Raw genomic sequence first — 16,349 nt, forward strand, 5'->3', positions numbered from 1 at the left:
ACATGAAGTGCTCTTAGCATGTTCCCCACCCGGATGTATTGCACAGCCTGCGTGGAGAACATGTATAGGCTCCCAGTCCCTGTCTGAGCGATGAACCATGGCAATCAGACCAATCACGACGCTGATGTCATGCTGGTGACAGCAGCATTGTGATTGGCTGGGGGAGTTGGGAGCCTAAGTGCTTCCTGCTTCAGCAACAGCAGAAGGATGGAGGAGAGGCGGCAGCCGGCCTGCAGGTAAGTGATTTTCTTTTTCTTCATCTCCCCCCCGCCGCCCCGTTAAGTATCAGCTGACACTGCATGCAACACATTCTAGGGCTTACAAAGTGCAAAAAAAAACAAAGGAGAATGAGCTAGGGGCGTAATGCAGACCCCAGATGGCGCTAATAAACTGAAGGGCAATCTAATCTGTAAAATACAGGATACTCCAGCACTCATCATCCAATTGTGCAGGGTGGGACGACCATTTTTGCGTTACACTACTGGGCAGAGTGGGAACATCCTGCTCAAGAACAGAGCATCCCTTACTACCACTTATTGCCTGATTTCTTATGAGCCGTTTGCTACACATTCCCCACTGTCGGAAGTCCAAGGTTGGAACTTTCTGTAGATGGAAGTCGCAGCTTGTTCTGATGCAGTTATTAGATTTCCCTGCTGTCACTCAGGACTGCAGATCTGCAATAAATCAAAAAATGTGCTTGGCTGTGCAGAATTATGGAGGTTTCTCTGTTTGGCTGCAGTCACAGATGTGGTTTTTTCGGTGAATAACATTTTTTGTCAACTTCGGGGCACACTGTGACTGTGGCGATCACATACAAGATGAAAATGTGTATATATTTGAAATGTCTGCACTTGGGTCATTCATGACTCTGAATTTACGGTTTCATGTTTGCTCAGTCTAATGCATTTTTGTAAATTATATTACGAAGTATGCACATTCCTTGGCATAAGTGGAAAATATATATATGCACATTACAGATATTTGTGTAATTTATTTAGAAAGAAACCATACATTTTAGGACAATAATTCATGTATACTTTTAGCGGGACACGGTCTTGAAACATACACATTTATTACATGGTACTGTCAAAAACTCAATTGTGAGTATTTGAGTTTCCTACGATTACAATGGCACATAAAAGGAACACATCTTGTAAAATAATTACAATTCTGTTCAGCCTTTGATGCTCCTGCTGCTTGAAGTTGCTCCTTTATTGTCAGAAAAAATGCCCTTTTTTCCCCACTTAAAATAAATCGCATGTACTGGACATCAACATATTGTTCTCCAAATGCAATCTGTGTAGTAAACCTTAAGGAACATAAGTCAGGGAGTATAGTTTTACCTAGAGAACTCCTGCCCTGCCTAACCCCAAAAACATAACCACTAAAAATGCATTCACTGATGGTGCTTAAAGAAGAAAGACTGCTTGAAGATCCTCTGGGAAGAAAAGGTGAGTGTGGGTGTGTGCAGATTACTCCAAGGGTATCTAGTACCACGAGACGGTCTCACTTAATTTCTGAAGCAGGAAATCCACTGCGGGATCAGTAGGTTCGTTTTTCAAGGTTTTGCGAATAGTTCATGATTTTCATACATAGATTCAATGGTGGTATGTGCAACCCTTGTGTCCCTAAGCAGAAACCTGCCAACAACCACCCATTTTATATCAAGCCTTTATTAATGCTTCCAAGAAGAAATAAGCTGAGGAATAGTAAGAGTATGACAAAACAACCAGATAGGTAATCAATGAAAGAAGCCTTTAAGCAAAGTAAGCCACTTTAATGCAAGTCATCCTGCACGATGAGTCAGCGAGAGCTGTGCAGAGCAGGAGGAAGAATGTACCATGGTTTATGTGCATCGTGCAGGCAGTGGTCCTTGCTAGAAGACCCAGGTACCAACATTTGCATCTTCAAGGTAAAAACACACCAATTAATTTCACTCACTATCTTATCAACGTGGTATAAAGTTCGAGGTTTTTTGGTATTCTTTACGGTGTTAGAAAAAGTTCAAGTAAAATAGCCTTCAAAGCAGTGTGCCTTTTACCACCCTCAAGCAAAGTTAACTATTCACAATTTTCCAAGTATTTTAAGTGAGCAACTCTATGTGAAGAGGTTACGTGTATTTTTAATTTTTTTTAAAAAGGTAATTGTCCTTATCTTTGGCAATTTAAAATGTCACCCACATGATTCAAAAAGTTAGGTGTCCTTGAGTAACCAAAGATCATTTCAGTGCACAGGAGACCAGATCAAACTTCACTACATAAGGCACATGGCAGGAGGTCAATTACCAGATCAAAGCGGGTGATTTGTCAACTTACTCGAAAGTGTTCGGCATTATAGCAGCTTTGATAAAACACTCATGTTTTAATTCCTGTTTCGTAAAACTAAAAAAATTCACCCTGTAAATGAAAAAACAGATTCACAAAGTTGGGACGACAAGATTCAAGTCGACGGATGGTCATTGTTTCACAGGAGGTTCATGTCGAACAAAGTCATCAAAGCCACCCAGGTAGTGCTGAGCTCTGAAAGGAAGCACAATGAAGTCAGTGACACACTGTTTATTGCATCCTTTTACTCTTAGCAGTGGTGAAACGATTACATTTAGGGATCAAGTACATGGAGCAGAGGAGGACAAGGTAGCAGAAGAGTACTCGATAGGGTGTGCATGTCTCTTCATATGGGCACAATTTACATCTGTTGTTTAGAGATATGGCACATTTTTTTCTCCCCGGTGAAATAAACCAAACCTACCAGTGTGGGTAAAAACCATGCTAAACAGGAACCCCTGTTCTGCTTTCTTATGTATAGAGTACATGGAGTGAACCAATACCTGTTAGGATCAAAATCTGGCCTTGTACCTCTGGGCCGCGGAGATGTTTCACATGTATTTTTTGTTGTTCCCCCATCTCTAAATAGACTCTGCTGTACCAGGAGTATACCCAAAGTGTCCCACAACCCGTCGACCAGGGTGACTTTGGTCCTTTTAACCTCTTCGATGCGACGGACGGTCATCCGACGTCACAGTGGGCGTGTGCGGAGGGCGGCTGGGGGCCGTCCGAACTGCTCACGCGTCATTTTTTTCAGACATTCCACCGTGGCGAAGAGGTTAACCGGCTGATGGGAAACAGATGGTGATGACAAACAGGGCCGGACTGGTAACAGAAACCGTCCCTGGCAAACTGCTCAGCCGGCCCGGTGCCCGCTATGGCCAGTCCGGCCCGGATAACAAATCTGTGCAGGCAGACAGGCTGTATTACTTGCATCTCAGAGGTACCTACATGCCATGTTGGTAAATGCTCTACGGCCTCCCAAAACTGATATCTATTGTTGTCCTTATGTGTGGTAGGCAAAAAGAAAGCAAGCTGTACGAATGGCAATTACCTATTGCATAGTGCCCAAGATATAGGTTCCCTGCATCATAATAGTTAAGGTAATTTACATTTCCCAGTCTGTTGGGCATCCTCCTGCAATTTCCCTTTGAAAGGTCCAATCGCACTGCATGCAAGACAACCCAATACACAGCCTACCCCTAACAGGCTTCGTGCCCCCCCCCCCCCTTTGCCCCCTAAAGTTTCCAATCTGCTGGGTACCTACATTCATTACTTTTACATTTTCTATTACCAGTACTCTGCTGGATTATGAGGCTGCCCCTGCGCCTCCTACTATCAGAGGGTACAAACATGTCAGTGAAAACTAGCTTGTTAATATATTGCATAATCATTACCCACTTCTGTGAGCCTTACCCAGGGGAGTTTACTACTGTGTTCGTGTTTTATTGCTAAACTCCAATAAAAACAGTTTTAATTAAAAATAGTTCCCATCGCATTGGGTCCTGAGATCTGCCATGGAGCTATCACTGCCCAGAACAAGTTGGCTGCGTGGATAGCCCACTGCTCAGTAACTGTTCAACTCCACCTGAAGCACCAGGCCTCCAACATTAAAATCCCAATATGCAGGGCCCGAGCCAGGGGTGCTTCTTGTCCCCGCTAGTGTTATTAACATTAGAATTGTTTGACATAGATATTAGAAAGAACAACGCAATTCGAAGCATAATTACACTAGCAGGAGAACAAAAATATTATTATATGTTGATATTATGCTAACACTATCCCACCCACTCCCCTCTAAAATCTAGGGCTGTACCACAAAAAGGGCTTGGAAAATGTGGTTAAATGTATGATGAAACCCCCTCATTGAAAAGCGGATTTAGACTCTTGGCATGTGGAATAAAATGTAATTCTCACTATAAGGTAAGGTGCAAATCATTTACGTAGATGTAGTCCCTTGAATTAATTACATATTCCCCATGGAAAAATTAGGAGTTCCAAATGAATTACTACGGGTACCAAATAAAAAAATAAGGGCACTTTAAGCCCATGTGTGTCGAAATTAGACACAGCCACTATATATGGTGGCTTGCGTTTACCCCAAATACATTACTGGATTTCCCACCAACTTGCACTTATTAAATATCTACTTCACACCAGTAGGGATTGCATAACCAATCTTAAAAACACCAGACTGTGGGGGATATGTACAAGCAAGTGGCGGAGGGTGTTGTTAACCTTCCTGTCTTAACTCCTCTCTCCGCCACTACTGAAACGCAAGGCTGCACCATATTTATAAGAATGTCCCCTGCGATGGCGCTAAGACTTAACGCCGACGCAGCCACCTTTGCAATATTGTGCCCTTCCTGCACATAAACAATCCTGAAATGCCATTTTGTCACGTTCAAGTGTGCTGCTTCATGCAATATTTTCTTTTTCCTGTCTCAAACTATTTCCCATGACAATATTTCAATGCATCAACTCATATGTTGCCTTTTGTCAAGTTAAATAAAAATCGAATACAGAAATGTTATACTAAAAAAAAAATCCACATATGCCCTCTTTTGGCCAGTCACTGAAAGTGCCTGCAAACTTCCTCCCTTCTCAGGTTGGCTGGAATGTAATTACAATGTAAAAGTAAAAGCTTTGCCAATTGGAAAATGCCTCTACATCAGAGGTCTTCAAACTAGGGGGGGCTCAAGTGATCCTAAGGGGGGGCGCCAGACTCTGACCAAAAGAAACATTAAGCTGAAAGTAGTGCTTTATTTTTAAGCAATCATGTATTTGGTTTCATTTTTAAAATGATAATAGAATACCGTTTACAAATTACCAGCAATATTTGAATATGTTTTGTGTTTCACTAAGTCAAGACATATTTGAACTTTGCCATCTTAATAGAATAATTCTGAAGTTGGGGCCCGATGAATTACATGTTTTCACTGGGGAGGCGCAGCATTAAAAAGTTTTAAGACCATTGCTCTAAATGGTCAGTACATAACACTCTTAGCTGCAATGCCCCTGGCACCAAAATAATAATGTGAGTACTAAGTTTCACCAATGCCACACAATGTATTACTCAAATATCAGATAGAAATGTATTTTGGAAATACAACCAGTGTCTCCAAATGTCAGTGTTGGACTTGGCCCTTCTGGCAGGTTCACCCCTAAACTTTTTGCTTGTTAATGTGGCCTGGTGATAGCGATTTTTGGCTTCTGCGCACTCTACCACTGTGTCCCAGGGTAAAGTGCGTGCGTGTAGTGAGGTTGGCCTGCCCTCCCATAGGAATGCATGGGGAATGTATGTGTCCATGTTAGTTCCTGATGCGTGGGGAGTGCAGGTGCGAGTTTGGTATGTGCGGACTCGTGTGATTGAATGCTGCGCGATGATGTGTGCGGCGTGTATGTGTCTAGTGTGGAAGTGCCACTTCTAGAAGTTGGTGTGCCTGTGCAGTGAATGTGCTGGCTTGTGATTGGCTGGAGCTGACTGGTGTGCCAGGCTCCAGGAGTCAGGATGGGTGTGCCCCGGTGGTGAATGGGAGATCTGCATGTTGATGGCTGGGGAAGAGTGCACCTGGGACCTGAATAGGGCTGGGTTTTCCCCCACACAATGCTGGCTCCACCCCCTGTGGTGCGACTGATGACCCTACCCATCCTGTGAATAGACAAAGGGGCTGAGCAAAACAAAGTGCTCAGGAACCAGTTGTATCTGGTTCGCCCCTTGCCTGCACCCTTGTAGACAAAGGGATTTACTGTATAAAAAGGGGCTGTGTCCCCAGAAATGTGGTTCTCTGTTCCTGATCCTAACTGGAGGGGGGCCTGCTGCTGCTGCTGGGCGCCAGGAGGACTGCCTTCCTGTCTGGAGGGCCCAGTGAGCTGGCCCCTGGGGCCAGCCTTTGCCCCCCCCCTGCCTTTCCACTGGACTTGCCCTGGACTTTTGTGCATCAAGCGCCTGGGAAGCGCTTTATTTCCACTTTCCAGGGGAGTGCTGTTGATTCAAGCGTGGCCCGGAGCTGCCATCTCCCCTGGTCTTCGTTTTATTGGTGCAGGTGCCCACCCTGCATTTTGCCCGCATTTGTGGCCGTCCTCGAGGGTGCTTACCCCGCCCATTTTGCCATGATTCACGGCGCGGGTGCCCACCCCGCTCATTGCCGTACTTTTGCCTTTGTCACTGGCAGGTGGCCACCCTGCCAGGAGCCTTTTGCTGATTTAACGGGAGCCCACCCTGTATTGAGGAAAAAGAAATCAGCGCTGACCTCAGCAGCGCGCCCCAGAGCCTGGAGGCTCGTCCAAGGGGCCGCGCTGCCATTGGCTGACCAAACAGGAAGTCAGGCAGCACGTGGGCGGGGCCGTGAGACCGGAGGAAGCAGGAAGTGGCTGGGAGCCCACCCCGCGCTCCTGCACGCCGATCTTGAGTTCGCTTCTCTCCCCGGGGGTCCCAAGCGGAGGAAGAGCCCCGACGCAAGAGCCCAGGACCGGCAGGAGGAGCACCGGCCGCCGGAGTAGCGAGGCTCCCTGAGTGAAGGGAGAGCCCCACAGGGTTGCTGCGAGAAGATAACCAACACCTCCCGGTGAGTGAAGGAGGACTGGTGGGGGTTCCACGAGGGTGCCAGTTGAGCCGGGTCCAAGCCGGCTCCTGTCCTAAAATAGAGCGGCCCCGTTGACCAGTGGGCTGCTCCTCCGAGCCCGCGATTGTACCAAGAGGATCCACCTACATTCCGGGGGCATTTCGTTCATTTAGAGCCCCGAGGCTCCTTGGGGGCATTTTGGGATTCAGAGTCCCCGAGCGGGACTCCAACGTCTGGGCAGCATTATTGATTAGAGCCCACGAGGCTCAGGGGGCATCCCTTCTTCAGAGCCCAAGAGGGCTCAGGGGCACAGTTGCTAATCCCGAGTCCCCCGAGAGGGACTTCACCGAAGCGGGGGCATTTCTGGAGGTAGAGCGGCCCTGGCTGACAGCGGGCCGTTCCCCCAGAGGTGGCATAGTTGTTGAGAGCCCCAGAAGAGAGCCAGGAGGCACGCTGGTACCAGGCTCAGTTACAGCTGCCCAGCACTTAGTGGGCAGCTGCTCCGTTTAGGACGTGCGCATCCTTCTTCTTTGGCTGCCTGCGCAGCCTGCCCGGACTTTCTGGACACAGGGCGTTTCAGCCCCTGAGAGGCCAGTTGGCCTGGGGGACAGTTCTACCTGTTTTTGGCCCTATGTGATCCTTGCGCAATTTGTAATGACCTGCCTAATGTGATTGCTGCATCATGTGTAATATTTTATACCTCTGAATGTATGTGATGCTTAGGTGGTTGTTTTTACTAGTATAGGTATACTAGTGAGTTCCTGGTTCCCTGCGTAAAATATTTTCCTAGGGTGGTTAGGGTTGCGTAGGTGGTACTTACCTCTCACCAGTGGTTACTAGTTGTGTGCTCTAGTTATTATTGTTCTAGGTTCTAAGCGCTATTCCTACAAGTATTATTATTCCTACAAAGTGCTAATTCTACTAAATATTCTAGTTCTAAAAGTGCTTATTCTTGACAGTGGTCCATGTGGCCCTGTCCTGTACATATATCCCCTGTAAATTCCGCCCGTGCCTGTTGGCACATTGTAAAGTGTCTATGTATTATCTAATGTGTTTAGTATAATACAAAGGCTATTTTTATATATAACCTTGTGTGGAGTTTCCTTTGTGGTGGGCCTTGGGTGTTGTTGCTGGGTGCGCGCGCAAACACTTAACTTACTTTGCCTCCGGGATAAGCCTTACTGCTCGCGCCACGTTGCCTAGAGGCTGAGCAGGGGTTATCTTTGGCGTGTAACTCCCTTGCCCTGACGTAGAATTGTGGTTTCTGCCTGACTTTGGCACAAGCCTTAGCCAACCAGAAATCCCATTTCTAACAGTCAGTTTATAAATCCTTAAATTACACATATTTCCATCCTGAATGCAAGTTTTTTGGTTTTGGTATTCATTTATCAATACAACGGAGCAAACGGTTCTAAACTTGGTAGGCTCGGATGCACACAGAAGAGCTATTTACAGGTAGCTGGAGAAGCCTGCCCTAAACCCAAAAAATACCCTTGCCCCCCAAATACCTTTACCCACCCTAAACCTTTAAAATATTTTACCCATTGTAAAAGTATGCCTGGTAAAGGTATATGCATGGTAAAACTTTGCACAGTAGAGACATGTGTGGGAAAGGCATAGGTGTGGTAATGGATGCATGGTAAAGGTATTTGGTGGTAATGACCGCATCGTAAATGTTATTTCCCTTAAACACCTACTATAATGTACACAGACTGATCATCTACAGAACCTTTGTTGATGGTTTTCCTCCCAGCTTAGAGAAAAAAGTTGGTATTTGTGAGCATCTGCACACAGTACAACCAGCTTCCAATTTGAATGATAAGTCATCTCTGTAATTCTGCATTTTGTTTACTATCTTCCTCTTTAAGTGCTGAAGCTTCTCCAACGTGCCCCTACCACAGCCCAGCCCGTTTTTCATATAATTGGGGCAGTCTGCACTTAAGGCTCTACAACATTTTTTCCAGAAAACATATCTAGGCTAGAGCTGCATACTTTTTTTTCCACATATTGGGGTTGTAAAGGAACCCAGGGTTTCGCACTTTAAAGCCAAAATGGAGCCTTTTTAATCCCTTAACTGCAAGAAGATCCCCATGTTTGAGCCTTCCACTTATTCAGGAATCCCAACCACGTGTTATTTCTTCTAGTGCTGCCCTCTAACTCCACAGCCCTATATTCTAGGTAGCTGACCTATTATGTGAGATTCACAACTTTTTTTGAGATCCTCTGTTGCTGGTTCAAGATTGATCAGTGTTGCATGAGCTATTTTTATGTAAACAGATATTTTCGTATGCCCCTAATCGATTACCACTGTGCCTATCTTCCTTTCAAATGTTTTCATGGTGTTCAATGTGGCCGCTAAAATGACATCTAACTTGTCTGCCTGCCCATCTAACGGCATTCTGGAGTCTTCATTCTCAAGCTGATCATACTGCCATTCTTCATGGATCAGCAAAAGGCGTTTTTGTGCCCCTTTACATGCCTTCAGGTACTGTTGCCTGGGAAATCAGATCCTGAAAACCCCTAGATGTTATAGCCTGGTGAGGTGTTCTCCAGTGTGGAACCATGAGGTCTCTCTTACTTTTCAATGATTTGGTGTGGGTGTTGAGGAATTCCTTTGAATATCCAGCATTGGCCTTTGGTGACGAGAACTTGGACTTAATTTCGTTTGCAAGAGAAGGGGAGGTTTAACGCAGTCACCACTTGATCGCGTAGTTGATCCCATGTCATCCAGATTATCAGCACTCACACCTCACCAGCAGCTGGTGGGGGGGGGGTGCCTCACTCCACTCCAGGAGTGAGTATTCTCAGCTACGTTCATGGACTAGGGCCACAGTCACTGGCAATGGTCACTTATCAGGACTCGATTGCCACTTCTCAGTGCAGGATCACACCACACTCATCTCCTGAGCTGCATCACTGCTAGTGGGCCAATGTTTCGGGATTCCTCACGTATCAGCTAGGCTTCTTCGGTCCTTGGCTCCTACCAGCACAGCTCTGGTACTCCCTCTGGGTTGCTGGGCAGCCATATTGATTTCACACCCTCCTATTCCAGTTCAAACGCCACAAGGGAAAGGCATTTTGTTCCCTCACTATGGTTTCTCAGCCTACTTACATTTCTGCTTGATTCCACCGGAAAGCCCAACTAGCACAATGTGATGATAGTCCGCATAGGTTTCCTTGCTGCACCTCTTCAGGTGTCCGTAGACAGGGGTCATTGTTGTGGTACCGTCTGAGTCACTTCTAATCCACACTGGAAGGCTCGTGGCTGGATGCCTTCTGGGCGATAACTATGGATGCCATCTTGTGCTTGCTGCTGTCAGATTGGCTTTGTTTTGTGTCTGTTTATACCTTCCAATTGTATGACATTCAGGTAATTCAAGTTATCCCCTCCAGCCCCACCCCACTTCCCCTAAGTGTAGGGGAACAAGAGTCGTGAGATGGCACGGTCCACCACATGATTCATTTCACTTGAGGCTGCTGAGAGGCAGCGCAGTGAAAACCTGTGTCACTTTGTTGGACTCTAGGCCACGCCACCCTTGAATGTAGTGTTAAAATGCTGAGAGAGGACTGAAATGGGGGAAGGGTTTGTGGTGTATAGACTATAAGGAGAATTTTTCTCAGTCCGCTTATCCTCAAACGATGCGAAGCCAAAATGTTTACTTGATATAACTCTAAAAAAAAAAATTTAATATGCAAAACAGGCCTGCCATCGGGAACTAGTAAAACGGATGAGAATTCCCCCTATTTTAAATAAATATTGTCCCCAGCAAAAGGAGAGCTGTTTTTCAACATTGAGAGTCCCTTAGAAAGGCCCACATAAGTACACACATGGGCATTTAAAAATTCTTTAAGTCAGTCACAGACTACTTGGTGCAAGAGGAGAGGGGACTCGAGGCAGAAAACACATTTTTCTGAGTGGTGCTTTATCCACTGGAGGAACCGTCCTCATACCAGGAGGCTGAGGATTAATGTTACAAATGCAAGGAAATTTTCGACAAGTCATGAAGGTTAAGCTTGCCAGAAAAGACACTGCCAGACATCCCTTACCAGCTCCAGTTATTCCTTTTACAAATCAATGTCATATTAAATGTTAGCTCAGTTGAAATGAAGAAAGACTGCAACTCCCAGAATAGATTGCTAAATGAAAGCCCAGGACTGGAATATGGTGACCTTGAGGACATCTTTATTAACATTACTGTACTGAACTAGTACGGAGGTCCACAACACAAGTGCTTTCTCTTTACCGAAGGTGGAAGACAGTGAAAGTTCACCTTTAGCAGCAAAGTGGCAAATACCCCCAGTGTTTATGTGTATTTATTTTCTGTCATATGGCGGCCCTACGTGCAGTTGTGGAATGCAATTAACATTAACTGGACAATTTAGTTTTGAAGTCATAAATTAATACTCTTAGGCAGTAATTATTAGGTTTCCGAAGCCCCGAATCTGTGCTGCCCTTTAAAGTGATTGCACTAAACTGTTCATCAAATGTATAGTACTCCATAGTCTTACAATAATACAAATCACTGACTCACCTGCTGTATCCTAATGACACGGCAACGTCCAAAGCTTTCAGGCTCCTCACTCCTGCCAGGCAGGAGAACACCAGGCCTTCAGATTTGGTTGGTATGTTTCGGTTGTATTTCTCTTTAAACTTCTCAGGCTTCATCTGGAGCGCTGCCCCTACCTCACCAACTGCAATGAAAGATACATCTTTAAAACTTGCACACACTACACAGCTTGAGCACTTTGCCTAAGTCCATTTATTAAAATGATTCTCTAAAAGTCCCCTCCCCAACCCAAAACAAGACATCATCTCATGACAGGTGGTGTTGATCAAAGCAAATGGTATACACTTTATACATCATATTGCCTTTCCATAATGATACAGAATTTCCTCTCTGTCCTGTCTTTGCATTATATATTTAGTCAAACAGAACAGTAGCAACACTAGTTTGGTACCTAGATATATAACGCGTTGACTTGCAGGATCCAAGCGCTACTAAACATGACGTGGAAACACAAAGAATTGTGCATTTCTAGAATGTACACTTATCATACCAGTGGTGTTCCGATAGTCACCATGCAAAATCCAGTTTAAGAACTGTGCTGACTGGGACTGATCCAGAAACAGCTAACAGATAGTCATCGGAAGTTGTATGGGTCTCGCAAGCTAAACTCCAAAGATTTCATTAATAGTTCAAGAATGATAGGCAAATAATTCCTTGTCCACATATTTGGAGGTTATCCTATTATATGCAAGTCTAAATAACAGTAGTGAGCAAAAAAAAATGAAGTAATTATTCAATTATTTAGGCCATATGAAAAACAGAACTCGCCCCCCTTCTATTTTTCAAGTATAAGAACAAAAGAGATGGTAGGGAAGACTCCCTTGCACATCAGCAGGAGCAGTATCAAAAACATGGCCAAGGCAGTAGCAGCCTTAATTAGATTATGTAAAAGTGTGTGGGATTATTAGGACACAATTGTCATATCGTGCTAATTGCGCTCATAGACTTATTTCTGACTAGCATTTGCTTTTTGAATGACTTCACTTGGCACCAGGGGTCAAGGAGAAAGCTCTTCTGAGAGAAGGATAAGGTAGGTGTGATATTTACGTCATGCAAGACATTTAGGGCTATATTATCAAGGACGGCGTTAAAATTATCGCCGCTTTAGCGGCAGGTAACTCCCGCTAAAGGGCGATAATGGGCTTGATAATATGCCCTCGTGAATTCCCATAGAGGCCAGGTTCACACCAGAACATGAGCTTCTATGGGAATTCACAAGGGCATATTATCAAGCCAATTCTCGCCGCTTTAGCGGCAGTTTCCTGCCACTAAAGCGGCAATAATTTTAATGCCGTTTCTTGATAATATGCCCCTCAGAGAGGAGACAGGCATCTGCTCTCTCTGTTGCATGCAGTTACAGGATCCTAAAGGGTGGATTGCTTAGAGAACAGGTCTTTACTTTACTTTTGTTCTACTGTTGGGTGGGTTAAGCTTCTGAAGTTAACCGTATATGCGTGTTACCCCTTGGACTTAAAGAAACAGAAACCAGATGATGAGGACGATTTTGTGATTGGCTTGGAAATTAAATGAATAAAAACACAGTAATCCAGCTATGACCACTACCTAAAACGTCAGTGCAGTTTTTACTGATATTAGTCAGAATATGGATAATTACTCTTTCTTGTTCACTTTTTGGCCACACTGTCTTGGCAAACTTGGGCTGGGGTATGCAAAACCCATTCTGAGTATGGGACACATAATAGAAGAAATAAAGAATCTCCAGTACCCCTTTCACAGGAAGAGGCATTTCTGTCCTCAAATGTAAAGCCCAGGCTTTCACTTAAAAACGTATGCATTTCTCTGACTGTTTAATTGAGACACCTCAATGTTTACTTTAAAATGCCTTTTCTAGATAAAGTCGCATTCAGAGGCAGTACCAAATGTTAATTTATGTAGATATCGTAACAAAAGCAAGATTTGAAAGTGCTTACAAGTTGAAAATCCGTGTTAGTGGTTCCAAAATGGGTAGCTTTTTATATAAATGTTATTACAAAAAATACCCACAGTAGGGAAAGAAGCAGAACTCAGTTTCTTTGATGTCTGGAGCATGTGAGTGAGGCTACTGTTTCGTGGTAGTCCTTCCTAGCATCTAATCCCAAGCCTTAATTGGCCACAAGTGTACTTGCTAACTCATACCCTCGCCAAATCCTAGGTTGGGAGTGTTAAAGTCGTGGGAGGATGAAGGGATGCCCTTTGTCACATCGTGGACTGTCCCTTTGGCTTGCCCACTGTATTCAACCTATCTTCCTAGGGCATAAAGAATGGACAACCAATTACGAAGCAACAGCATAAGGTTGTCTTCCATGTTTGCGCCTGTCAGGCCTGGAAAGGACCTAGCACCAGAAACCCTGCTTTCAACCACCAGCTACTCTTCAGAAAGTTAAGGAACTCCACCCATGTGGTACCTCATATAAAAGTATTAGATTAAAAATTTATACCTGTTGCATTACATGAGGACACATTCATCATTTTTTTATTGTTGGGCACAGGGAGATTGTGATTGTCGTATTTACATAGCGCTTACTATCCCTGAGAATGTGTTGAAGCGACAGTTATGTAAAAACATTGCATTACATAGGGTCTGAGTATTATTAAAATCTATGGGCCTCATTTACAATGAAATGGTGTAGGGCAGCTCCGCAAGTATTTTTTGCTGCACTGCCATACACCAATTCAAAAGAGCAGTAATAGAATGTATTTAAAAGTACCGTGCACTCCTGTCCTTTCTGCTGACACAAAATGTGGTGCCTAGCACCAACGCAGACACCCTTGCAGGGTGTCTTCATTATTGATAGGATGTCTTTTTGTGCAAGAAGGAACGCCTTCCTGCACATAAACAACCCATGGAGGCTTTTGAAAACAATTGAGGAGAAATAAAGATATTTCTACTTGTTACGCATCCCCTGGGGCAGCGTACAGTTTTAGCGCATTCGCAGGTTTACAGATTCATTGTCAATCTGGGAATGTGTCAAAACCCATGGAAACCCCCCCCTTACACAGTGTAAGTAACGCATTGACCTTGTGCTGCGTTGCTTTACACTATATCTAGGAGGCCTTGAAAAGCCCCGCAAAGTGACTTTGCGTGGCCTTGTAGATATGAGTCTGCACTTTGCGCAACCAAAGCATCATAAAAAATGACACACCGGCAGCGCAAGGGGCTTATAAATAAGCCCCTATATTTTGGAAGCAGCCTGTATATTTTGGAAGCACCATTTTATCATAAAACATTTTGCTAATTTTGTCATGGTCTATCTTATACTGTGTGTAATGCAAGAATAAAATAAAGACTTACATATTCACAGTGCTTTCTGTCACAGGCAATTGCTTCATAGCACTGCAAATACACAAGTCACTATTCTCCACTGCACCAACCACAATGTAATTCTGTGGCTCTCTGGTTTCACACAGACTTTTGCATAGAGGTTGCATAATGTATTATAGTGCATGTATTTATTATTCACTAAAGCAGTCCAATATTATATATGTAGCTGCCAACGGTGAGAGACCTAAAAAATGAACGTATGTTTTAATTATGATGAATGATGTTCAGCTACCTCCAGTTACATGCAGCTGTAAATGCCAAGCTATCAGCATCCCATGAAATCTAGTATGATTTTCCTCTAATGCCATGCAATAAAGTTGCAGCCCATGCTTTGCAGCTATTATACCAAGATCCACTGGAATTATGTGATTGTGGGGCCACAGCACTTTTAGCATAATTATAGATTTGCCTCATTTGCCACATAATCCATCATCTGCCGCTTAATCTGCTAAATTTAACAAAAACATAATTTACTCAAAAGGTTCAAAAATTACTAAAAAGCAGCAACAGGTGTTGCCGCTCTGTAGAAGGCCCTTTGTATAGCTGTACCGGTTGCCTTTTTGTTGCTTATTGCTATATTTGGGTGTTAAACTGGTACTAATGAGGTGCAACGACAGATTGACCGTTTCTCTGGAGAACACTTATGGTGGTCAATGATAAGGAATACTAGGTTCTAGAAATTTTTGTCAAGAGGGGGTTCTTCTGCCTAAAATATTTTGTTGGGGGTCCCGGCATTAAAAAGTTTGAAGACCACTGCCTTAGAGGATGTGAGTTGGGAAAGAAGATGTAGAACCACTTGGTATATTTTGAATGAATGGAAAAGGGGCTTTCCTACCTACAAATGTAATACTAGGAGGCTTCCAATAACAGAGTTCCAAGCCAGCGTTTGTGGGGGAACAGAACGTATCCCAGCACGAAAACAAACAAAAAAATCATTTGGCATAAACAATACAAATGATGTTCATAGAAACTGCACACCTTGTACATTTTTCCATTATATTTATACGTACCAGGTATGTTGATGGAACCTGGAATCTTTCCATACTCCTTAATTTCCCATGGTTCACGAACATCAATTAAGACAATGCTTTGTGAGCCAATCAATTCCTTCAGTTGTTCGTATGAAATAGTGGGAGAAGGGGCAGTGCAAAAACTTCGGAATGTAGCATTTCTTACTTCCACACCTATATTAAAAATAATAAAAGAACATTTTTGTAAAAAGATCGATCTATAAATGCTGCACTTAGCAGCCCTAGAAATAATTTTTAATGCTATATTTACTAAATGACCAAACCTTAGCAAAAGGTTGCACATAATGGTAAAGTTCTAAATTATCGTCTCTTTTTTTATAATTTACTTTCTATAGTATACGTCTAATTTGCAAACTCTACTCCCATGCGGACAGAAGTAACATAGATTACAGTAGGTAGCAATGACCAGCAAAGCTTAGTCATATCTAGCCAGAAGATCGCTTTCAATAGTACTTCCAAAGTTAAGGTGTAGACTTTGACCTTAAAAATTGACATGAAAGGAACCTTAGGACTCGAACCCAGTCTCTGAAGTATTTCAG

General features: G+C 43.8%; 1 protein-coding gene across 2 annotated transcripts in view; it reads right to left on the reverse strand.

Annotated features, from left to right (window-relative positions):
* Positions 1-971: 971 nt before the first annotated feature.
* Positions 972-16,349, reverse strand: part of LOC144762910 (thiosulfate sulfurtransferase/rhodanese-like domain-containing protein 3) — a 35,656-nt gene continuing 20,278 nt past the window's right edge. For both annotated transcript variants that reach the window (XM_078648207.1, XM_078648208.1), the window contains exons 2-4: positions 15,790-15,963; positions 11,422-11,581; positions 972-2,519 (exon numbers count right to left, since the gene is read on the reverse strand). In XM_078648207.1, the coding sequence (XP_078504333.1) occupies positions 2,456-2,519; positions 11,422-11,581; positions 15,790-15,963 (398 nt within the window). In that variant the 3' untranslated portion in view covers positions 972-2,455. The remainder of the gene's footprint in view (positions 2,520-11,421; positions 11,582-15,789; positions 15,964-16,349) is intronic.

This window comes from Lissotriton helveticus, chromosome 6 (assembly GCF_964261635.1).
Source record: "Lissotriton helveticus chromosome 6, aLisHel1.1, whole genome shotgun sequence".
Classification (NCBI taxonomy): domain Eukaryota; kingdom Metazoa; phylum Chordata; class Amphibia; order Caudata; family Salamandridae; genus Lissotriton; species Lissotriton helveticus.